The sequence below is a fragment of the Wyeomyia smithii genome, chromosome 2 (assembly GCF_029784165.1).
Source record: "Wyeomyia smithii strain HCP4-BCI-WySm-NY-G18 chromosome 2, ASM2978416v1, whole genome shotgun sequence".
NCBI classification, from domain to species: Eukaryota; Metazoa; Arthropoda; class Insecta; order Diptera; family Culicidae; genus Wyeomyia; species Wyeomyia smithii.
The window spans coordinates 66,475,830-66,500,818 of NC_073695.1; the positions used below are offsets into that span (position 1 = coordinate 66,475,830).

Sequence of the window (24,989 nt, forward strand, 5' to 3'; positions counted from 1 at the left end):
CCTTCCACAGGTCTGAAACTTCAATGTGCATGAAAACTGCCGCACAAATTATGCTCTCTAGCGCCAACTAGACAACGAAGCAAACGGAGAATGTACCAACAGGCGTTCTAATATTTCGCGTACATTGTATCGCAAAAGACCAATGGACGGTCAACCGTATCCAGGCTCACCTCCGTTGCTGCATGACCATAGCCACGAAAACGAACGACTCGAGGATGGGCCGAATGCTACCGTTCTAGGGGATGCGCTGCGACGGGAGGACAGCGGGCTGTTCTCCCCCGACGCCATGCGGAACGGGTCCAATCGTGTGTCGACAGATTCGACTTCGACGTATGAAATAGTTGACTGCCAGTCACCCGAATCCAACGATGAGCTGTGGAGCAATGTGGTTAAAATAACGCGAGCCACCAGTGCGACCGTGGCAGCGATGGTCAGTGGCTCTGCAGAAATCGATGAGGATCGCGATCAAGATAAGGATGAGTACGAAATACAGGAAGCTGCTGAAGGAGAAGCGCAACAACAGCATCGTAAGTTTGAGCTGGCTCGCTCCTCTACAAAAGAGGAAAAACAACGACATAATGAGGAGATCTTAATTATGAAATCAAATTCGATCTCATCGGAAAACAATTCCTGGGAGGCACTTTCGCCATCTAAGCCACTCGCAGAAGGTGAAATCGATACAAATACTAATCATGAAACGACTGAATTTCCTTCACTGGTGCGAAGTAAGCCAGGAACTTCGAAAGCGTGTTTTATAGATGCTTCGTCGTTGTATGACGATGAGGAAGTTCCTTACCCCTCTTTTGCAGAGTCTAGTCTGCAACGCCAGCCGCCACAGCAGCATCAACATGATATAGCTCCTATCTCATTATCGACAATTCTTAGTGATGATGAAAAATTACACGGCTCTTGTAGTGTGCCACCCTCGGTAGATGTGAAGGATCAGTATTCGCTATCAAACAATGATTTTTTGGCTGGTAAATTGAATATAAAGGAACGGGAGAGTACAGATTGCAGTGAAGAGGCGATTGCAAGGCAGGAATCTGAACGCAAACAAGGCACTTTTCTTTTCCAAAATTCTATTCAGCAGTACTCTGGTCACTTGATAGATCCTAGCTTACAATTTCCGGATGAAAGCTATAGTGACATTTCCCTTCCGAGTGTGTATTCTTCGAGTAGCGATCCAAATTATGAATACACATCCATCACAATGGATAATAATCCAACACGGTTTATCACAACTAGTGGGGGTATCAATACGAGTGGATATAACTCCGGATCGGCAGATTACTCCAACAGGATTGCGCATACGTTGGATAGCGATAACTCGCAGTACCCCGATACTCCTTTCAATTCTATTGTCCATGTTAATTCGGCTGTTAGTATTGCACCGATTACACACCGGATCTCAGAGGACAGTCGGGAAAGTTCCGTAGATAGGGAGTCGCATGCGAATCCGATTAGAATCCCTAAGCGGGTTCAGAAGCACGACGAATCTGCTCCAATTGTTTCCGGTGGTGCGTCGATTGAGGATTTTACCCCAAAGCAATGTGAAAGTCCTTCCGTTCGTAGAAGAACCGACACGTGTCCGATCGTATCCGGAGGAATGAGTTTTGAGGATAGTTTCAAACCGGAAACCCGCACACGAAAGCTTAGCAGCTCCGCAAAATCATGGGTTGTAGATTTGAAAAATTGTCCAGATGATGAAAAATCTGCAGCAATGTCTTCTATTGAGCACAATCGTAGCGGCATGGGCTTCTACGTAGATCTGGGCAGCATTAAAACTCCGGAAGAGGAAAAATCCATAGGTATGCACGCGAGACCGCAAAACCGCGCTCATCAAGATCTCATGAAGAAATCCACAGGCTTCTATATAGACCTCTCCGATGGAGAAAACTCACGAAGTAACACACCAAAACTACCTAGAGCTAACACTCCTCCGGTCATTGCCACTAATTCTGGTAGCGATTCTCGAGCGGAATCTGTTGAAAAGGATTCTGCGAAGAAAAACATATTTTCAATGTTCATCGATATTGGAAATGATGCATCGCCTAAGTCCTCATCCGTGCTTAAAAAAAGCGTTACCGGTTTCGCTCGAGCGAAGGAAGAAGAATCTGTTGCGACTTCAGCTGATGTATCTCAGCCAATTAGACCGATTAATTTATCTGCTGATGATAAAAAAAATTGCTACATGTTTATTGAATCCACAGCTGCGCCGATTGTACGTAGAAGTAACGCCTGCTCGGCTACAAAATCAGACTCGAAACGACACTCTTGGAATCCGACCAGCACCGAGGGTACTTTCCACGAGCGGCGTATTATGAATCGAGAGTATCAACGGTCGACTAGCGTAACCAGCGACAAAGGCATCATGAACATTTTGGAGAAGATTCCGTTGCTATCCAAGACGAGCAGCATGTCGATTGATTCCTCTGTGTCTCCATATGAAGACTTCACTTGTTCCAAATCAGAACTGAGCAATTATTCCAATCAGTCTATTTCTTCTAACTCTGCACAGTCTAGCAATGAGTCTAAAATTTCTCCAAAAGAAATAGTGAATGGTGCACCGGAAGGGGAAATGACAGCTTCAACCAAAAAGAAACGACGTGACGTAAAAATAAACGAAACCTTTGACAAGAGCAGTCAAGGGTCGGTCACTGATGGCGTTCTATCGTCCAATGACGATACTTCTCCGATCTCCACAACGACAGATACTGATGATGTAACATTCCAGAACAATCCAGCTGATGAACCGAATGCTACCCAACCGGTGGAAGAACCAGAAGAAATCCGACCGGTGAATGGAGTCAATAAGCAAATGGAAACGATAGTTGAAGCAGTTGAAAGCTCGCCGAAACACGTCGGCAATGGTTGTCGTGGAAAATCACAGCACACGATGGAAACTTTGCACGCAACCATCGAAAAGCAGATACAATTACTTGAGACCGTGTCAGAAAATGCTGAATCACAAAATACTTCCTTCGTAAAGTTATCCGATATGGACAAGCCTGGCCCTCCAGTGAAGTTCGAGCTTCACTCGAGCAATGGAAATACAAACAGGGGTGGCTCTACAGGCGGCACTGGCGGCTACATGTCAACGTCAGCCGGCTCAAATCGGGTGGCACGACTTTTCGGAGACAACCATAATAAATACAACACTATAGGCACATCTCATCAAACTCAACATCAGTTGCAGCACCAACAGCAACAACCCTCAAGTCACCCATATTATGGAAACGGTACAGGTTCAATAGAACGGCATTCTTGGAATATGTCCCGATCGACGGGAAATAACTTCATGAATCTAGTATCCTCGGTTGAGAACTCCCGCAGTCTCAGCCGACTGTTTCCGCATTTATCGAAAGGTAAGCTTAATGTTTCAATTGATGATCATTTTGATTGATGGGATTTTATTTGTAGCTTTTAGTAGCAGTTTACCTTCGGATGTGGGTATGAACTCCGTTAACCGTGGAACTGAGCTGCACGAGTTTTTGACGTCGGATTTTTCGTGTACTTCTAGTATCACTTCTAGTCGATCTGGTATTGGTGAGTGATTTGCTTTGTTTCTGCTATCATGATAAAATTATTGGTTAATTTCAGAGTCGATTGATGAGTCGATATCTAGTCGCCAGCCGCGCCGGCTTGGAGAAGATTTGCTGAAAATGTTCCTCCAGGAGATTGCTACCGATGTGACGATCGAAGCGGAGTCTAAGAAGATGCGTGCCCATAAGTGTATTCTACGATCGCGCTGCCAGTACTTCGCAGCCATATTGGCTGGTGGATGGATTCAAAATGCTGGCAATGTGATCAGCCTACCCGGCTATTCTTACGCGGCAGTACACTTCGCACTCTGCCATATCTACTCGGGGGCATCACATCCGCCAGAGGGCATCAGCTTGATGGAACTCGCGGCATTATCCGATTTGCTTGGTCTAGAAGGGCTGAAGGAAGTGACGGCGTATGCTCTGAAGACTAACTATTGTCACAATTTCCATAAGGTAAGTCGCTCATGTTTTGGACTAGTTCAAGTTTTGCTTCATTTGTGGTTTTTAGCCTTGTTCCGGCTGCACCGATGGAGTGCTGCAAGTTCTGCCGGTTACGTTGAACCATGGTTTGGATGAACTGTATCGTAAATGTCTGAAATGGGTTTGTAAACATTACGTGAAAATCTGGTCCAACAAACAGTTCTCTTCACTACCAGCGGATGTAGTTAACCGTTGTAGACAGCAAATTGTGGCTCATTTGGTAAGTATTGTTGGCATTGCATGTTTGCATCATATAAAATAACTTGGGAAATTGCTTTCAGACTTCCGAAACGGTGCTCAACACTATTCTGGACAGTGAACAGTTATTAACGATTTTACACCCTTACAAGTGGTCTGTTGACGTGGAAGGTGTGGTTCGAGATATTCTGGACGCTGCCTACGATTACATACACGATCACTTCGCCTCGCTGCTGGCCAGTGATTGTTTCCTTTCGCTCGGCCATAACTACAGCTGGGCCATTTTGCATGTGGAACCAATTTTGCTGCGTGCAGCTACTAGTCTTAGTCCAGATCAGGCATGCAAAAGCTACCCTCGTGCAACAAGACTTCACAAACTGTTACAAGCCAAGGTGCTTACAATGACCTCAACACCGCTCTCGTCAGGTGATAACCTGAATATCGTGAATGTGTACGAGAAGAAAAGCAAGTTGGACATCGAGTATAGCAGGGAGGAAGAGGAAATGGATTGGTGCGACGAATTTGTCGGGATGGTGAATGCGATTCTCTCGGCTGTGGAGCAGTGTTTGATCAGACAGTGCGCCCGAGCAATGCGAGTCAATTCCTGGCAGAGAATGGACGTCGAGTTGAGGAACAAAATACAGAAACTTGCTTGTCTGATGGAACCGGCGGAAGAACGAAAATCACGGTCAAGATATTCCTATTCCTCTCAGACATCTTCGTCGTCATCAATTCATTCCCGAACGAATGATTTACGCCAGGTTCGACTGGCTATTCAAGCTCACACAAAACGATCGTACGAAAATCAAAACAACCACAATGTCAATAATCGAACCAATACTCAACACACGCAGACCATTGGGCACCATAATGACTTTAACAGTGTGACGAAATCCCACAAGTCACATGAAATCACAGAACGAACAAACATTCGACCAGAGCTAACTGTTGAAAATGGCAGATTATCTAAAACCTCATCCAGAAGCAATGTCCCAGAAACGAAACAAACCAAAGCGAACGTGAAGGTGGGTTTGCTTAGCAAGAACAACTTATCTAGCCACAAACGGTCACAATCGGAAGACATGGGATCGAAGGTTGCGAAGACCGTTGAACCGTTGAATAATTTGAAACCCAAGCTCAGCAATGTGAAGCCCCGCTATCTCGAGCCGAAAAAGCCGAAAAATGCTAGTAATTTACAAGTGCAAAATGCATCCTCCAGTGGCAGCTCCACTCGAACTTCAAGCCCTGCTACAGGGCGCAAACGAGGACCGATGGGTATGTACTTAATGAATTATGATGTTCATCAGTTTTGGTCCGTAACAAGCTACGTTTTATTGAGAGTTAAATTGGAGGTTACACTCGGTTATTTCATAGCTAGATTCATTATGATTTGGTTGGCGTGCAGCCAAACCGAACCAAGGGACAAAAACATTATTTTAAGTAATCGTCTTTTGAAGTTTAATCACCCCGTATGTTTTCTGCAAGTTGCTACTGAGTACTGAGGGTTTCTGTTTATGTCGTTTCGTTTTCGCGGTGCAGCTACACTCGGACTACACTTTTTACACCGTAAATGTTTTATTTCACTTTCCGGACTGCACTTTTTCTGTCTCTGACTACACTTTTTATGTCCCGGACTACACCCGATAAAAACAGAGTGTACTGTAGAAAGTTACCAACACATTCACACGTATGTGTCAAAACTTGTTTGTTTTGGTTCTCGTTCCACGTTGTAAAGTGTCAGGTAAATTTTTTTCAGCACATTTGCGAGATGCACATGTAGCGTTCGAACACGAAATAAAACGCTTGTCGAAAGTTTTAACTACGTAAATCTTTATTTAAATCGCTCGTTACAGAATCCGCGTGCGCGTTCAAAGGGGTTCTTTGTTCTTCTGTCTTTGCTCACTTCTCCCACGGTTCAGTGTTGCCAGTGATACCATATAGTCCCCCCCAATTACGCAAGAAATCTAACGCGATGTCCCGAATTCGTAACTTTAGTGCGGTGGTCGTCTGGCGGGTATCTCTCTAGATCCCGGTTACAGGAAAAAGCTGGTTTAACACGGTCGATCGAAATACGCTGTTGTTTATCAGAAATAAGAACATCTATGAATTTTTCACCCCGCTGAATCACTTTAAACGGGCCCTCGTATGGATGTTGCAGCGGTCGTTTCACTGAGTCTACCCGAACAAATACATGTGTACACGTTTTTAAGTTAGCATTAACAAACATCGAGCGAGTGCCATGAGGTCGAATATTATGCGGTTTAATGTTATCGAATGTGCGATGCAGCATTTCGGCGAATTCAGACCGCGTTGAATATTCTGAAGAAGGCTGGAAGAATGCACCAGGAACACGCAAAGATTGGCCGTAAACCAAATTCGCGGCAGAGCCCCTTAAATCATCTCGGTACGCTGTTCTGAGGCCAAGTAGAATCATGGGAAGCTCGTTGAACCAGTTCTTTGGATTAACACACATTATCGATGCTTTCAACGTTCGGTGGAATCGTTCCACTAATCCGTTTGCTTGCGGATGGTAAGCCGTCGTGCGAATATGATGAACACCCAAAATATATGTCAACTCCCTGAACAGATCTGACTCAAATTGCCTTCCTTGGTCAGTTGTTAAGTTCTCCGGAACCCCAAATCTTGAAATCCACGTGGAGTAAAGTGCTTGAGCTACCGATGCTGCTGTCATGTCCACTAATGGGACTGCCTCTGGCCACCGTGTAAACCGATCGACCATAGTCAACAAATAGCGATGTCCGTTAGATGGGGGAAGAGGTCCCACCAGATCAATATGCAGATGTTGAAAACGAGCTCTGGGAACGTCAAATTGTCCTAGCGGTGACACAGTGTGTCGATGTACTTTCGATCGTTGACAAGCTAAACAATTTTTTACAAATGTATTTATGTCACTATTCATAGAAGGCCAAACAAAACGCTCCGAAATAAGCTTCCTTGTAGCTCTGGTACCGGGATGGAAAATTCCATGAAGGTTATGCATGACGTTTGTACGATGAGCCTTCAGGACAAATGGTCGTAATTTACCAGTAGAGGTGTCGCAGAAGATTAACTGTGAGCAGCCATTCATTTGTCTAGCTTCAAACCTTAATGAGGTGGATGACGACTTCATCAGCTCATCAAGATCAGATTTTTGTTCGCGTCCGATTTCTTCGTAATTTATTGAAACGGCGGCAACACTTTCGGCGCGAGACAGTGCATCGGCGACGTGGTTTTCCTTTCCACTGAGGTACTGAATATCCGTTGTAAACTGTGATATAAAACGCAGAGAGCGTTCTTCATGTGGCAACCGACAGTTAGATTCTGTTGTCAACGCGTAAGTCAGTGGACGGTGATCGGTAAAGATTGTAAAATTGCGTCCTTCCAGGAACAGCCGGAAGTACTTCACAGCCATTTTCATTGCAGTTTATTCTCGTCCAAAAGTGGAGTACTTAAGCTGTGACTTGGAAAATTTTTCCGAAAAAAATCCTACAGGTTCCCACACTCCATCTCTTAATTGCTGCAGGACGGCTCCAGCCGCAATATTTGATGCATCTACGTTCAAAGCAAGCGGTTTGGACGAATCGGGATAATGAAGAAGAGAGGCTTCCGCCAACGATTTTTTGCAACGCTCGAAACTTAACACGGCAGCATCTGTCCAGTTCAGTTTGATAAGTGCTAGAAATCGTCGAAGGTCCTTAACCGTGGAAGGCTTCTTGTATTCTAAAACCGCTTGAACGCGGGCTGGTAGCGGGCGTACTCCGTCATTGTTGACTAGGTATCCGAGAAACTTCACTTCCTTCTGGGCAAACACACTTTTCTCCAAGTTGATCACGAGTCCGTGCTGCCGTAAGCGTTCGAAGACCATTCGCAGATGCTTCTAGTGCTCCTGCAGGGATTTAGAGGCGATGCATATATCATCTATGAAGATGACAACAAAATCTAGGTCAATAAAAAGGCGATTCATATAGCGTTGGAAGGTTTGACTTGCGTTGCATAACCCAAATTGCATGCGGGTGAATTCAAACAAGCCAAACGGCGTGATGACCGCTGTTTTCGGAATGTCTGCCTTCTCTACTGCAACCTGGTGGTATGCTCGCTCCAAATCGAGGGTTGTAAAAACGGACTTACCGTGCAGCAAATTCAACAGATCGTGAATGTGCGGGACCGGGTAGCGATCAGGTGTTGTGGCCTGATTAAGACGCCGGTAATCTCCAACGAAGCGCCATTGTCCATTCTTTTTGGGTACGCAATGTAGAGGGCTCACCCAACTGCTGCTTGATGGTCTGCAGATTCCCAGGTCACACATAAGTCGAAACTCTTCCTTGGCTGCTTTGATTTTATCAGGATGCATCCCTCGTACTTTTGACGCTACCGGTGGACCACGAGTAACAATGTGGTGAGTTACGTCACTCTGTGACACAGAGCGCATTGTCGAAGGGAGAGTAATTTCCCGAAATTCTTCAAGCAACTTTCGAAAAGGATGACCGGTGTCCACATTTGTGATACTATGCTGATCAGCAGTTATCATACCACCAGAGGCTTTTGAGATCAACGAGAATACCAAAGTGGACCAAAAAATTGGCTCCAATTATTGGTACCGTCACTTCAGCGATCAGGAAGTTCCAGGTTAATTTACGTCTTAACCCAAGATCCGTGGATGGCAATTTCGTTCCAAACGTTCGAATGCGGCTGCCGTTGGCGGCATACAGTTGCTGAGTTTTAACACCTTCAACGCGGTCCATCCTAGAAACCGGCAAGATCGAAACGTCTGATCCAGTGTCAACTAAAAAGCGAGAATTGTTTGTTTTATCGAAGATTATCATTCGGCAGCTTTCAGATACTCCTGCCACCTTCGCCGACGACGGTGGGGAGATGTTTAGTTTTTTGAATTCCATGTACACGGCTCACGACATTGTTGAGCATCATTCCCATACTTCCGATGGTACCAGCACATCCTAAATCCCGATGACGAGCGTGAATCTCCAAACCGGCAGACAATTCTCTCATTTTTGCCAAGAGGTGGGTTGGTCTCGTGTCACCGAGGTCTTGGGCACCTAGCAGCTGCTCGAGGTGGTTTTCAGCGGATACCGCAAAGCGGGAAACTAAACGTTCCTTGACGGTTTTATACTTGTTTTGTTCCGGAGGCGCTGCTACCAAATCAGATATATGACAAATGACTGATTGGTCCACTTTCGCCACGATGTGGTAAAACTTAGTCTCATCATTAACGATTTTTGCTAAATGGAACTGTGCCTCGGCTTGGGCAAACCACATGGCCGGATATGTTTTCCAAAAATCCGGCAGTTTGATAGCGACAGACGCCGTAATGTGATTTTCGTTTGCATTCGCCATGTTGAGGTTAGATATCGCGTTTAACTAACAACACGAATGACGAGGTAAAATCGCGAAATTTTAATGTTCGCGACGTCGCGGGTCACCAATGTAGCGTTCGAACACGAAATAAAACGCTTGTCGAAAGTTTTAACTACGTAAATCTTTATTTAAATCGCTCGTTACAGAATCCGCGTGCGCGTTCAAAGGGGTTCTTTGTTCTTCTGTCTTTGCTCACTTCTCCCACGGTTCAGTGTTGCCAGTGATACCATAGACATATGAAATGGAAACGAGACAAAATGACGATGGCGATAATGACCAAAACAAAAACAGCTATCCCTATTACTACGCATATCAATGCAACTACACTGAAAATGTTTTATTTCAAGCTGCAAAGCTACAAACTAGAAAAGAAGAAAAATTCAAAATCATAAATGAAATGTCATGAAAAAAGATTATTCTTATCATAAATACTTGCTAGGTTGTTGAACTTCTAGTCTCATAGATATTGTTAATCCAGTAAATTTATTAGAACTGCTTTCTTTTCTCTTACTCATTACAGGAAATGTCACCAAACATACTCGGGACTCGAATATTTCACTTGACAGCCTCGCTTCACCGGCGAAAACCGGCAAAAATCTCAAATCAAACCATCAACCCACTATCAACGATATGGACGTGTCAATCGACTCACTGGCTGAGTCGTTGAAATCTAGCTCGATGAAAACCAACAGCAACACAATTTCTCACGAATCTCTCATTTATCACGAGTATTTCAAAACCAAAAATACAAATATCGATAAGCCCTCTCCTGTGTATTCCAAATCCAATCCAATCATATTTAATGACCGGCCCAGCGGACCCAAATCAACCGATTCTCTAGCGGCCAATAAAAATGCTTCACTGACAAAAAATAACCTAAAACCTAGTGGACCTAGTAGCACCAAGCTTGGTCCCGTTGTTAAATCGACCCCCAGCGGAATTAATCGTACCGCGTCAACGGCAAGTGTAAGCTCGAACTCATCATCCTCATTCGTGAAGAAAAGTTTTCTATCACAGCGCTCGCGGGAAATTCTCGCCCGCCGTTCACATGAAACCAAAACAAACTCGACTAATTCGAGCAACAAATCAGCTGCTTCATCACCGAGTCTTCTCTCGAGGGATAAGTCCACAGCGAGCGATGTAACAAAATCAGGGTCACCGGCCTCGCAGCATACTACGAATGGTGCAGGTGGAAGGAAAATTTTCCACACAACTTTACACCTTCGCAAAACAGCCAAGTTGCAGCAGGAACCTCATGTGGCTCACGTTAAAAATTCGAGCGATATACCTAGAGCGGTGAAACACAGTGCAATCCCGATTGCAGGCAATCATCAAGGGCGAAAGTCTTCATCATCGGTCAATCGGACAAACGGCAGCAATAGCAACAGCGGTCGCCCACTGAAACCAACCAACATGGTCGTGATCCAGACCACCAGGCTATCGGATGTTAGCAGTAATCCAATGCTCGACGAAATCACGTCTTCATCATCGTCTTCCGATAATGTCAATGCTGGTGGTAGTGCACCACCAGCCAGGCTGGAATCGAAACTCGAACGGTCGAACACATTCTGCATGGAGGCATCCGATAATCCGGTCATGCTGCAGATAATAGAGTAGACACAGCCCAGAATAGTCAACAGTAGTCTGATTATGCTATCAATCAAGTTGTGCATAGGTGAGTGCATTCACGTAACATTTGATGATAACGTTGGATGCAGGTTTTTTGTGAGCAGAGTGGAGAATACCTGCGTATTGTTTTTCCATCATTTAATAACTTTACAAAGTTTTATCGCTCAAAGACGTCATTTTCACTCTTTCTCCATTCTTCAGATGCGTTGGACCTCCGTTTTCAATGTGAGATGGAAATTGATTGCCTTCATCTGCTGTTGCGATTCACTATTACGTTCGCATCTAGGTAAGTTGAATGCTGCAAATGTCGGTCAGGTCTGTCGATCAGGCCAAACCGATAGATAAGAATGCGAGGTGAAAACAATTTTTTACTCATTTGATAGTGATAAACCAGTGTGAGGTTAAGCATACACCTATTTATTTATATTCTGGCACAAGTAATTCCAGATTAAGATTAATAATCAATACGAAGCAGTAAAAACAGCAAAGCACAGCTGATATACATTCTTCATCGTGTTACTTGTCTAGTCATTAATAATCTCAGATACTTAAAGTTTGTTTACTAAGTTTCGAACGGATCGGAATAATTAAAGTTAGAGATGGAAAACATTCCAAAAATCTATGGGGATTGAGTGTTTGCTAGGACAAGTTGATCAGTATTTTTGAGATGCATTTAAAAAGGGCAGGAAGTATGTTGTATCCATTTTAATCAACCAACTATAACTATCGGAGTACTTGACAGAAAATTTATTAGAACATTGAATGATGAATAACACAAACTGAAGCTAAAATTATAGATTTTTTTTTATAAATATATGATTAATAAGAGAGATCATAAATCACCTGCACTTTTGGCTGCAATATGCTTCTCAAAAATTAATCTACAAAGAAAATTGAAGAGAACAAAGCTTCCAGGCCAATTTTAGTGTTTAGTTTGGATATATGTATACTTATATTAGAGTTTTTGCCTAACCTTTTGCCGCTTTTCTTACGCGTGCGTAACAGAGCAAAGAAGGAAAGAATGCAACGTAACGAACACGGTTTATTTCTTGATTCGTTGAGACTAGTAAATTTTAATCATACGTTGGGAACAATATCGAACATAATTATACAACTTTTGCGATTTTTTGAATCATCGACTTCTTCAAAAAGTCACAATTTATATGAACAATCTTTACACGATGCTGTTGCTGCTTACTATGGAAAACAAGAAACAACTGACTTTAAATTGTATTTCGCGTAGTCACGCAATTTCCTCGGATTGTAGAATGATAGTGTGCAATGTCGACAGTTGCAATTGTATCTTTCGATATTTTTAGTTTTTGGTTTGATTATTTCTTCAATGCGATTGGTTAACTTGAAGATTTGATGAAAAAAAAAAACGTGTTCCTTCAATGTCCTACGTTTCAGTTCTTCTGGAGAATCAGTTTAAAATAGTACGTTTAGTGATCTGGTTAATACGCTTGTTATTATATCGTTTCATTAGTTTGGAAAAATGATTTTCCGTTGAACATTCATATCGCTTTCGTTCGAAATGCTGTGTACTAATTCGTCCTATATAATTTAGAACTATGTTTAAAAGCACATTCCCTCCAAATATACGCTTGGATTACTTCCCACTGAATATTTAGTGTTGTCAAATCAACGTACCGCAGTAAAAAAAATTAACTAAAACGAAGCAAAAGCAAATGAAATAGACTTATTCACAACATACAAAACAAATAATATTGGAGTTCTCTTTGACCCCTACTCGCTACAAAAAATGAGGTAATGATATAATAAAAACAGGCACGGCAACATTACTGCAAAGTCTGCATCAAATAGGTACTTAAACTTTAAATTAATAGGCTGGCAATTATTTATTCTGTTCGTCATTAGGACACTAGTCATTTGTACAAAGTTTAACAAAAGTATAAACATCAACAGAAACAGCGCAGTGAATAGATGTCAGAGCGTTAATAGATGAAAATAGTGTGTAGTAGCACCGATATTGGTTTGTTTTATATCAAAAATATCCTTTCGATTGAATTAAACTTTGATGCAACACTAAGTTCACCAGGATTTGTTCAACGTTCTCTAACACATAACTAGTGTACTAAGAAATGCAATATGTGATTTTTAGAAGTAAGAATATTTTGCCGCTGTCTATGTAGCTTGTGATATTTGTTTGAGTTCGGTTCTCTATCACGATTTTGATCGACTTTCTTTTTATTTACAACTTTGTTATATTTTTTCACATATATGCGAATTGTTTGACTTATAATTGATTACCTCTTTTTCCGGTCTGAATTCAGCCGCTATCGAAATGGTCTAATAAAGTGGATTGTATATTGAAAACAATAGATGTTAGCTTTCTGATTATCAAAGAAACGTCATAATAACAGTAATATTTAGCAACAATCGGACGAATCAGAGATGAACAAATGGAAATTCTGAGAAATAAAAAATAATAAGCTCATAAATGAATGAAGAGTCAAGCGAGTTAAATTTGGTGTACGGTTGTCGTTTCCAGTCTCAAATATGTTTTTTCCAGTCTCAAATAACTTTACATGACACTCTTCTGTGGTTACAATAAGTGCCATGTTAATATCAGTTATGCCTTCCCCATGAAGCAAAGACTATAAAGGGCTGTTCCCACTGCTTCCGATCCGGGACCGGGCCGGGACCGGGCCGTGGCTGATCCGTGTGTCATCCGGGCTCGTTTGATATTGATTGCATGCGTTCTTACGAACGCATTCACACCGACGCGACGTGCCCAGACCGGAGCGGCGCTGAGTTGCCGTCATGCTGCCGCCGTGCGAGAAAAAAACTATCGTTGCCGACGATACTTTGTGTTGGCCGGAGAGTGCACGGAAGGCACTCGGGTGGATGCGTGTATGTTGTAGTGACATATTTCGCGCGGAGTGAGCTGCGGTATGAAAAAAAGAGAAAGACGTTCTTTCACATACACACATCAACATTTCTCAGCCAGAGCGCAGCGCGGGCACGGTTCAAGCACGGCGCAGTGTGAATGCATGAAAAGTCCCGGACGAGCCCGGTCCCGGCCCGGTCCCTGAACGGAAGCAGTGGGAATAGCCCTTAAATTGGCCAAGTATTATTTTTCTATGGTAAATTTGCCGATCATTTTGCCTCTCAGGCAAAACAACCTCTAAAATTTTACTGCTTTCATTTTCATCTGGTTTTCGCACAGTGAACTAAGAAATTGGGATTTTTTTGGATTTGCTCGTACTGATGATAATGCATTGCACAATGCTAAAGTTTTACGTCCAAATTAGCTTCGCAACAATAATACTTTCGTTTTATAATTTAATGACCTTTCCTGCTGGGGAACACATGCTCAAGCTTGGAGACTGTTCCTGTCTGAAGAAACGATAATTCCGCGCTTTCATGATCATGACCGCTTAATGTTGTATCAGTGGCTGTCAGTTGTTTGTTTTATTGAAGAATTGATTATTGAAGTTATTTATTAACGGGGGTTTGTTTCTAGAATCATTCATTTTTGAAGATTTCGGAGTAATTCTTACAAGGAACTAGTATTTCCTCTATACACGATGAGATGTCTCTGGTTAACAAATTTTGCACTGTTCTTTGAAATATTTTTCAAGCAATGTTGAAGAAATGGTAAGCATTTTCGGAACAACCCTCAGTTTTGTAATCAAGTTTAAGTTTTTTTTCTAGGTACAACATTTATTCAATCTATCTTAGAACACTCCAATATAAAGACAAACGTTAGAAATTGTGCAATCAATGTGGCATCTAACTTATTGATTAGTACGTCTTGTTCACATCGTCCTTGTGGTAGATCCACACGTCCTTGAAGAGCATATTCTTGGTGTACCAGTAGGTGTAGTTGATTTCGCGATCGAATGGGAAGCCCATTGGCAGTTTGTCGACATACTTGAAGCCACCGCACATGTACGCCTTGTCGAATACCATGCTGTCCGTGGGTTTCATCATCGTGTACGGCGTGATGACGAAATAGAACTGCATCTTCATGCCGCTAGCCCAGCCCTTCGGCAGTATCATTCGATCGGGGAATCCACAGTGAGCCTCGGACATGTCCAGCACAAACTCCTCCTTACCGTCGAAGGCCATCATCATCTTCTTGTAAAGCTCAACATAGCTGGTGCGGTCCTTAACGCTCCAGAAGAAGTCGCGAGAGTTGCGCACGAAAGTGTTCTTACCCACAATCAAATCTACCACGTATTGATCGATCTCAACAAAGAACTTCTTATAGTAATCCAGTTCCATCATCTTATCGAACTTCGGTCCTAGGAAAACACGAAGTACACCTTTTCCAGCGTATTCAGACATAACATCCAAACTGTAGCTGAAGGGTTTGTGATTCAAGCGCATCGTGCGGCCAAGAACTGAGAAATCCCAATATTTTTTAACGTCGGTCATTGGTACAACGTTGGAGATGTCCGAATCGAAATATTCGAAGTAGGTAAGCAGTTTATCGATGACAACATCCTTGATGACAACGCCTTTAAAGTTGAGCTCATTGAAAGTGTAGTACGGAAGATAGCTCTTGAACAGATAGTAAAAGTCTAGAAGCCGGTTCCACATTGAGTAGAACATTGGGTCACGCAGCGAAGTCTCGAAGTGCATCAATGCCGAAGGCCACGACTTCATTGACATAAAGTCCATTCCGCTGAGCAAAGTGCGCGACATCATTTCGATGAAGCCGAACTTGCACATCTTGTAGTCCATATGTACATCCATACAGTTCATCATTCTTCCGAGGAAGTCGATGTTGTACCACTTGCGCATATCGATCTTGGTACCATCGTCCATCATGTAATATCCATCGTCGATCATCTTACGCACTCGCGTCTCCCAATCCTTGATCCAGTCCAGCTTGTAATAATGCTCATCGCTAATCAAATAGTTGTAATCTCTGCTCTTGAATGGCATACCGTTCCAGTAGCTCAGCAGTGAGAAGTATCCCATTTTTAGGGGGAATTTCCAACTCAAACCCATCACCGGGTACATGTAATTTGAGAATCGTTCCAAATTGTATCGGGCCAACAGCTGTTGGTGCATGTACAAATAAAGCTCACCACTGCGTTCCTTCATGAAGTCGAATTTATCATTGTTCAAGAAGAACGGATAATCCATCATAAAGTAGTAATAGAACGAATTCAGACCGACATCTCCATAGTAGTAATCCATCGTCTTATAATCTACCACGTAGTCTTTCTCGGCGACGGAAACTTCCCATGGATAGGTCATTGTGTAGTTTGAATACACGACGTTGTACTTTCCACTGCCATAGAATCCGAACTTGGGGTCGTACATCTTGCGGTAGGTAGCGGATCGGATCATGTCAGTGTTGAAGAAGTAGTACGGGTAGATTTCGTAGATGGCCGGAAGAACCATTCCTTGTAGCTCCATGCGGTGCATTACTGTGAGTGTGACAGCATAGATGAACATGCCTTCGTTTATGTTTTCTCGAGCCCATATTACATTCTTGTAGTATGTGTCCCAGTCCAGTGAGTTGTACAGGAACGAGAAGAGCATGTAGGTTTGCTTCATGAAGTATTTGTTGTAGACGGTGAAAACTTCGCCCTTGTCTAGGAACATGCCCATTTTGTACATGTTGAAGAATTCTTCCACGATTTCGTAATTCTGCCAAAGAAACGAAATAGATCTTTGATTTTTGACCTACAGTTATAGCTTTAGAACGTACCTTGTACATAGCCTTGTCCTCAACCCAGCTCTTGGTATACATCATGTATTCTTCATATTGCAGCGGAATATGAATATTTCGGAGAATTTCGAAGAAGAATTTCTGCTTCATGAGGAAGTCCTTGTCGGCTGTCGAGGACAAGATGAGAGGATAGTTGTAATGTTTTGAAACTGCTGTGAACTGTTTTGCCCTTCGAACTTACCAACATATTTGACAGGTTTTTCACCTCCCGGTACCCACGTTCCGCAGGCCACAACGGCGACGCTGATCGTGATCACTGCTATGATCAATTTCATATTGAACTGTTATAGCTTTCTACCAAAGAATGGCACGAACTGATGTGAAAGCCCCGGGAGTGCTTTTTATATGCTGACATTGATGCTACATGCTACCTTTGATACGTTTGTAGGTTATCAGTATGCAAGGGGAATTATTTGTGTCTAAAAGTAGGTACGCTGCAAGAATAATCCGCTTTGTTTTTATGTTCTTTAACAATATACAATCCTGCCATCGAGTAAGAGTAAGAATCGCTTTATTGTACAATAAAAAAGTATCTGTATTACTTCTTATCTATTTTTTCCTTGCAATGGTAATGAGAACAAGAATATTGCAACAATGTGCCTACTTATACCGGGTGATAACGATTGCTTGTCCGTAATATAAACACGCCTGAAATGAAAACAGATGTATTCAACTCTACAAACGTATGTTTTTTTTTGTAAAACTTACATCTTGGAACATTTTTCATATAGAAAAAGGATTTCACTACATATTAAATAAACTGCCGAGTTGCCTGAAATTTAAGATGGTTTCTTCGGATTTTTTTCCGAGGTGAAAAAAGTGATACAGAGAAATAATTTTTTTCATATTCTTGGGAGTAAGTTTGAGGCTGAGAAAAAAAATTGTTTCGATGAAAAATAGAGCAAAATGACGACCTTCCTAACAATCCCACACGGGCTGTCTACTATTGAAACATTACTTCGTTTGCCGACGGACCGTTTACCGGTCTAGGGCCGAAGGTATTAGAGATGCCCAAGTTCTGTCTAGGGCAGCCTGTCTCCAGTCACCTCGTATACCAGCAGATCGTGCATCTATTTGCACCGTGCACATCCACTGAGTGCGAGGCATACCTCGGAGTCAACGGGCTCTTCCTGGTTGTCTGCTGAAGATAGCTCTGACGAGAGTCTGAGTAGCCAGCCAGAATACAAGTCCAGTGTTTGCTCTTTGTAGCTCTGACGAGAGTCTGAGTAGCCAGCCAGAATACAAGTCCAGTGTTTGCTCTTTGTAGCTCTGACGAGAGTCTGAGTAGCCAGCCATTGAACGCCTCTGTCGAAAACCGGCCTGGTATTCGATGACGAAGGATTCCGTTAACGGTCTCAATCTAAACAACAGGACACGGGAGAGCCCTTTGTATGCGGAGTTGACCAACGTAATGCCTGCAACAATCCAGTAGATGGTCGTTCTTGTAGATTAGGCACATGAGATCATTCAACATATTCGGCATAGTATAAACTGGTAGATCATATGATACAGCCGTTCGCTTCCCGCTTTTAGAAGTTTCCCATCGTCGTCGCTCATAATCCTCATCCTGTTTCTATTTTGCTCGCCTTGCTTCTCGCCTTGCTCCTCGCCGTTCAATAGCGCCTGAAAGTGCTCCTTCCACATGGCTGCAACCACCGCAACCTCCTGGCATGGTTCTTTTCATCCGCTGCTCTTTTTTTGCAAGGTAGCGAGAAAATCTGCTAACACACACCTGAGACGACAGCTTTCCGAACTAAGTTGTCCGGAGTAGTGTCTGGTCTGCTCACTACCGTTATGTCGCTTCTCGAGCGTGCAAAGCGAGGGCATACGAGGAAGACATGCTCAGCGGTCTCCTCCACATCCACGCTTTTGGGACACATGGAGGATCCCGCGTGCCCGAACCTATGTAGACATTGCTTGAAGCAGCCATGACCTGGCAGGACCTGTGCCAGGTGGAAGTTCATTTCTCCATGGTGCCAATGCTGATAGGCATCATGCCGGATTGCGTCATATGACACTGATACGCACTCGCAACCCTCAGGCACATGAGCATGTAGCTACTTTCCAGTGTACCACGACAACTTTTTATCTAAGGCTCTGGATCACACTGGCCCACCATCCTAAATATGGACGAAACTACGCTGGCAAGAAGTTTCTGCTACAATAGCCGTTGGGACCCTCTTACAAACATAGTTGACGTGGCTCTTGAACGTAAGCTTGTCTCAACCATAACTCTTAAGAATTTCAAAGATCGCTTCGAGGTAATGGTGCAGTCCCTGGCTCTGACCACAGCCTGCTGCTCTGATTATTCACATTCACAACCGTGACCTCCTATTCTACAGCCCATTTATGTTTTCCACTTGTTCCTCCTGCTGTATTGCGATCCGTTGACTCAGCTTTCTGGCGTATTATTTTGCCACGCTATCAGTCTTTAATCGCTGTACACTGGGGTCTTTTTTTACGCGGTTGATTGTACCGCGTTTAAAAAAACCGGGTTATTTGAAAAAATCGCGTAGAAAAACTCCATTCAATAAATAAATCCGAATATAAATAATAATACGTAAGTGAATATATGCTTGAAAAATTATATGAAAATGGGAACAAAATGCTTTTATAGTGCATCCAAAATGAAAATTCATTGAAAGTCTTATTTCTTAGCTTTAGCATTCGTTCCTCAATCGAAAGTCTATCAAAACGACCTTTACTCGTATCGGTTTTCAATTATGAATGTTTTTTTGTTTCTATTTCCCGAATCAACGAAAATTGCCAGTTATCTGATAAGAACAGAAATTTTGGAACAAATATACATATAAAAAACATTCTTATATTGATTAGAATAGAAAAAAAAAACTTATTTTCATATATCATACGATTATTTTTTTCTTTATTACACTAAACTTTTTCGAAACCGCGTAAAAATAATCTTCCAAATGGCGTGAAAATAATCCGCGTTGTTTTTGAAAATCGCGTAAAAATAATCCGCGTTATAAAAAAAACGCATCTAAATAACCCGCGTAATAAGACCCAAGTGTATGCTGAAGCGCAGCCTTTTCAACTCATCTTTGACGAGATCATCGGATTGGTCGTTTTTCGGTGCGTAGGGATGGATTAAACTATAGAGACTCTCGTTTTCGGATTTCCCAGCACTACGAAACAAACGCCTCGATCCGCTGCTTTGCCGCCACTGCACAGTGGCCCAATAAGGCAAAAAGTGGAACTTAATTCCATAGCGCCTTTCACCTTCATCCTAGCTCAATAAAGTCTTCGGAACAATTGTTTGTATGAATGACCCATAAATGACATAATCGCAAATTGGCAAAAAGTATGAAAAGTTTACTATACTAAAAATAAAAAAAAACTTTTTTGTGTTAAGAGATAGAAGAATAGTTTATTCAGCAAGGTTGTAGAGAATTAAAAAATATGAAACTTTGTTGAACAAATGAAAATCCTATCTTCTTTCGGTACAAAGTTATAAAGTATATAACATGAAACTTACTTAAGTTTTTTGTACCTAACTTTTGTTAGTTGCATTTTACAGGGCACACAAAACACACATTTTTGCCAAAGGACATATATCTCCAAGACTTTTCTTTACAAAGTTATATCATATTTTAGCTTATTTTTTCGATGATTTCAAAAACGTATAGGTTAAAAAGGGGCAAGTGGAATATTGATGGCAATACTTTTTCTTGAAGTTAAGCTAAAGTACTATAAACTCCTTAAGGTTCCATTTGTCCCAATCCACCCATATTACAGTACGGCGAGCATATGTTACAGTAGGTTTTCATATATTCAAAATGCTAACTTTTTTGTGTTAAGAGATAGAGGAATTATTCGGCAAAGTTTTAGAACGCGTAAAAATATGAATCTTTGTTGAACAAACAAAATTCCTATCTTCATTGGGTACAGAGTTACAAAATATTTTCTGTAAAAGTTACTTAAAAGTTATTTTTTTGCACTTAACTTTTGTTAGCTACATTTTACAAGAAAACGTAGTTCTTAAGAATCATTTGGGTATACAAAACACACGTTTTTGTTGAAGGCCACACATCTCCAGGACTTTTTCTTACAAAGTTATAGCATGTTTTAACTTATTTTTCCGATAACTTTAAGAACGTACTGCACTGTAGTAGATGTGGTACTTGGAAGAAATGTGTGCTGCACGGTTTCGATATGACTCCTTCCTTTTCACGAAATAAATTAACTTAGTGGGTGTTTCTTGTAATGAAACTGATCAGAGAAATATTAGTTTTCTTCGGGGAATTGTAATTGTTGATATTGATAAGACGAACGAGGTTTCTCGATATGCCTCTTACGCTTCAAAGCATTTTTCCAGGATGTAGATAGTGTTAACTACAAAACTCCAAGTGAACCGTCAAATCGAGGCTCCAAGTATCCAAAGTAAACTCTACAACTCACGTAATACTTTTTATACTGAATAAGTATTGCAATCAGTATAGATTTTGTGAAACACTTGAACTATGGTTGCAACGACAAATGTTTTTCCACGCTTAATATCACGAGTGATGCATTGAAAATTTAAAATATTGTAAGTAGGTTCCAGCTCAAAAATTTAGTAATATATTTTTACAAAGTTTAGAAATTCTATGGGGCCGACCACATTCCAACTTTAAGGGGAGGGCGGTATTATTTGGTACGTCCACGCTTATTTACGGAAGGGGGGAGGAGGTCATTATAATGTCTATGTAAAAAATGTAAATCTGCCAGAAAAAAAATATTGGCTTAAAATAAAAATTCTACCGATATTCTGGCCTGGTACTCGTTGCCTCTTCGTTTTTTTTGGAAAGATTCTTCAGATATGTTGAGCATATGTTGAAAACCTTTGAAGAATTTCGGGTAAAATAAGATAATTTGTTTTCTCTTGTTTGTTAGCAGAGGCACAGTATGTTTTAGGCTAATTTGAAATCATTTTTCATAAACTTTGTTTTAACTCTTTGAAGCACTTTAAACTAAAGCTGTGAGCTAAATTTGGATTCAGTTTTGTCATCAGTCTCATTTATCTATGGAACCACTTTTGGCTAAATTGGAAATCAATTTTCGCTTTGGCCTCTTTCTTATTTAGGAGAGTCCAATCATTAGGCTGAATTTGAATCTTTTGCTTTTTGGCCTTTTTCTTTCGTTAGAATTATCTACTTTATAACTTTGAACCAAATTTAAGATCATTTTAATTTTTGGTTCCAACTGTTTTTTGAAGGAGGTATTTTTTTTTGGACTAAATTTAGAAATATTTTTTTGATTAGAAAAGAGTTTTTCCGGGTTGAGAAAAATTTATAATTCTTTTTATTCTCGATTTTTCCTTCCTTCGAAACGTTTTTGGATTTTTTATTCTCTTAACGTGTTTTACTCACTCAAAGTTATATTCAATTTTTTTTCTTTTCGACTTCTTCTGAATTTTAGGAATGTTTTTCAGTATAAACTTTTGTATGTTTTCATTCTTCTTTTTAGAAACGTTTTAAAGTTTTTTGAGGTTAGTTTGAGATAAATTTTTGATAGCACCTTTCGACCTTTTCCTGATGTTCAATTTTTACGATTTTTCTGTTTTCCTGAGAACTTGTTGAACTGAAATTGAAGTAATATTTTTTTACTTTCTGTTTTTCATGGTGGTCATTCAGTTTGCCTCTCGGGGCGTTTTCATGCATTTTGAGTTAAAATTGTTGTATTTGTTATACTTGTTGTATTTGTCTGAAACGCTTCAAAAAATTGAGAGTGGATATAGCCGACAGGAAGCACACCCAAGGATGGAAAAAATCACTCACTCGGAGAATCACTTCCGATTTTTTATCGCACGGAATCGTTTTGTTGATTTTCATTTATCAACAATGATACGGCTGCTTAGTTACAGAAATGAAACAGAATCGTTTATGATAATTTCAGGAGAATCGATACCAAAAATTTTCGTTTCCTGAAGACGAAAATTCTCTCACCGATTTTTTTTTTCAGTTCAATAGTTTTGGGCTGCAATTTTTTCAATACGTTCAACATTGAATCAACGACACAAAATGATGCATACTCTGAAGATTTGTCTCACAATGATATAGAATTGGATTTATAAAGTATAAAATAAAGGAAGTACAAACTAATCTCTCGATAATTCTCTAATGTATTTCTTGGTTGAAACCTCCAAACTATAAGGCATCTCAATCTTGCATGTACTTCATGTAGGATAGCGAACAGCTTCATCAGTGGTTTTTTTAGGCAGGTTTTCTGCAGTGATCTTATGCAGAAACTTACCGAAGAAAACCATTGCCGAAGCCGTTCACCACCCTATATTACATGAATGCTTGCATGTAATATACTTGAATACATGCTTTCTGGAGATCTGTTTGATGCGCCCCGGCCACAATACCAGTATCTAAATTCCTATTTCTCGTAGACCGACACCCCGTAGAACATCCAGCTTTCATTCTTGCTTAATTATTTCAAAAGAAGAATATTAGCTTCTCGTTTTTTTTAAAGGGGGTTAGTAGTTAGTAGCTTAAGTATTTATGATAAATATTAGTAAGTAATGAGTATGTGTGTGCAATCACAAATGGTGGCTTTTCAACACTGTTAGAAGTTTGTAATTTTAATTGTTAGGATTTGTTGCCTTCGCAATTAGGACTTATCGTTCGCAGGGATTTAAACCTACTTGTCAAAAAACGGGAAGTAAATTTACAACTAACTTAATAGGAACTTATTGGCTATAAAGAGATCAATTGGTAAGTCTATGTAATTCGAGTGTACCAAACCAAGGAGGACGCTTCAAAGTCATTTGCAGAATTTCATTCTTAATCCTTTGGAGCGTTTTATTCCTTGTTGAACAGCAACTTGACCAGATCGGTACAGCATAAAGCATTGCTGGTCTGAAAATTTGCTTGTAAATCAAAAGTTTGTTCTTTAAACAAAGTTTAGAATTCCTGTTAATGAGAGGATATAAACATCTCGTATATTTGATGCACTTGGCTTGTATACTCTCAATGTGCTCTTGAAAATAAGTTTTTCATCGTAAATTAGTCCCAAGCAGGGTTGATATTTATTGACACTCTTGAGTGAAAGTGAAAAAAAGCATCCATAAACGTTATTTTTTTACAATCCTTTCAGTGTTCTCCCTTCCCGCGTTTTGCATGGAAGTGAACTGTCAAAACACCTCATTATATTTCATGCGATGGAAGCAAGGCAACAAAATCAGTTTATCAGTTAACGAAGATTGTCAAGGCATCGGTCAGTGTCAGTTAAAAAGTGTTTCGGTGAGGTTCATTTTGGTTGAGTGGACTGTTTGTTTTTCTTTTTCGCTTTGGAGTGAAAATCATTTGGTTGGATTTGTCGTCAAATTTTATTCCGTAACCGTGAACGATGCGCGCGATCTATTTCATCTGAGTATAACAGCACGTTACTAGGACGAAAATCCAGTGTATCTGAAAGAGAGCTGCGATCATTGGAAGTGAAAATTGAAAACGATTGGCTGTAATTTTCGAAGAATTTTGCTGGGGAAAATGACTTTTATCAGCACTGGTCCCAAGTACTTAACCTTGTCAGACCAACTTAAAATAACCCCATTCATCTTGACAAGCTTCTCGGTTTGTGCGTGTGTACCTATCTACACGAGTGAAAAAAAAAATCGAAAGCACGATACGAAACAAACAAATCAAAGCAATAGCGAGTGAAAATTTTTCACCACATATCCTTTTGCAATTATCGAAAGCGATAAAGAATCAGTTTGGACTACTGATTAATTATCACTCGAACGATTTTTCCCATCCTTGAGCACACCAGTTGGCTAGGGATACCATCCGTCCAGATTTAGCAGGACATGTCCTGATTTTGAAGTCCCATTTGGGCGTCCTGATTTATTTTTTGTGTTTGAGCATTTGTCCTGATTTTCTTGAGACATTTAACTTTGTTGTGTGGCAATAAGCAGATTTTTTCAGAATTGCTCAATACGTGTTTTAGATTCCAGGTCACAACGCTCACTGCGATCGAAATTGTTCATTGGTTGAATCTCACTAGAGTGATAAGACGAATCTCTCACGCGTTGACCGTTACCATTAAGC

The 24,989-nt window shown here is 41.1% G+C and overlaps 2 protein-coding genes across 4 annotated transcripts in view; one reads left to right on the plus strand and one right to left on the minus strand.

Moving 5' to 3' along the window:
- Positions 1-13,012, plus strand: part of LOC129720971 (uncharacterized) — a 52,208-nt gene extending 39,196 nt beyond the window's left edge. For 2 of the 3 annotated variants that reach the window (XM_055672951.1, XM_055672952.1), the window contains exons 2-8: positions 11-3,365; positions 3,421-3,546; positions 3,601-3,998; positions 4,054-4,245; positions 4,307-5,498; positions 10,117-11,271; positions 11,427-13,012. In XM_055672951.1, coding sequence (XP_055528926.1) covers positions 143-3,365; positions 3,421-3,546; positions 3,601-3,998; positions 4,054-4,245; positions 4,307-5,498; positions 10,117-11,213 — 6,228 coding nt within the window. In that variant the 5' untranslated portion in view covers positions 11-142 and the 3' untranslated portion in view covers positions 11,214-11,271; positions 11,427-13,012. The remainder of the gene's footprint in view (positions 1-10; positions 3,366-3,420; positions 3,547-3,600; positions 3,999-4,053; positions 4,246-4,306; positions 5,499-10,116; positions 11,272-11,426) is intronic. The other variant, XM_055672954.1, reaches the window with a different exon arrangement.
- Positions 13,013-14,885: 1,873 nt separating this feature from the next.
- Positions 14,886-17,280, minus strand: LOC129720972 (hexamerin-1.1-like). The gene is made up of 3 exons (XM_055672955.1): positions 17,120-17,280; positions 16,918-17,045; positions 14,886-16,856 (listed from the first exon to the last, which is right to left on the minus strand). Exons 1-3 carry the CDS (start codon positions 17,211-17,213, stop codon positions 14,994-14,996), a joined length of 2,085 nt encoding a protein of 694 aa, XP_055528930.1. The 5' UTR covers positions 17,214-17,280; the 3' UTR covers positions 14,886-14,993.
- Positions 17,281-24,989: the final 7,709 nt, after the last annotated feature.

Excerpts from the sequence above, each read along its gene's own strand:
- LOC129720972 (XM_055672955.1), bottom strand. The coding sequence starts at position 17,213 with ATGAAATTGATCATAGCAGTGATCACGATCAGCGTCGCCGTTGTGGCC. Across the intron at positions 17,046-17,119 it reads AAAACCTGTCAAATATGTTG|CCGACAAGGACTTCCTCATG; the intron begins GTAAGTTCGAAG and ends TGTCCTCGACAG. Across the intron at positions 16,857-16,917 it reads AGGACAAGGCTATGTACAAG|AATTACGAAATCGTGGAAGA; the intron begins GTACGTTCTAAA and ends TTTCTTTGGCAG.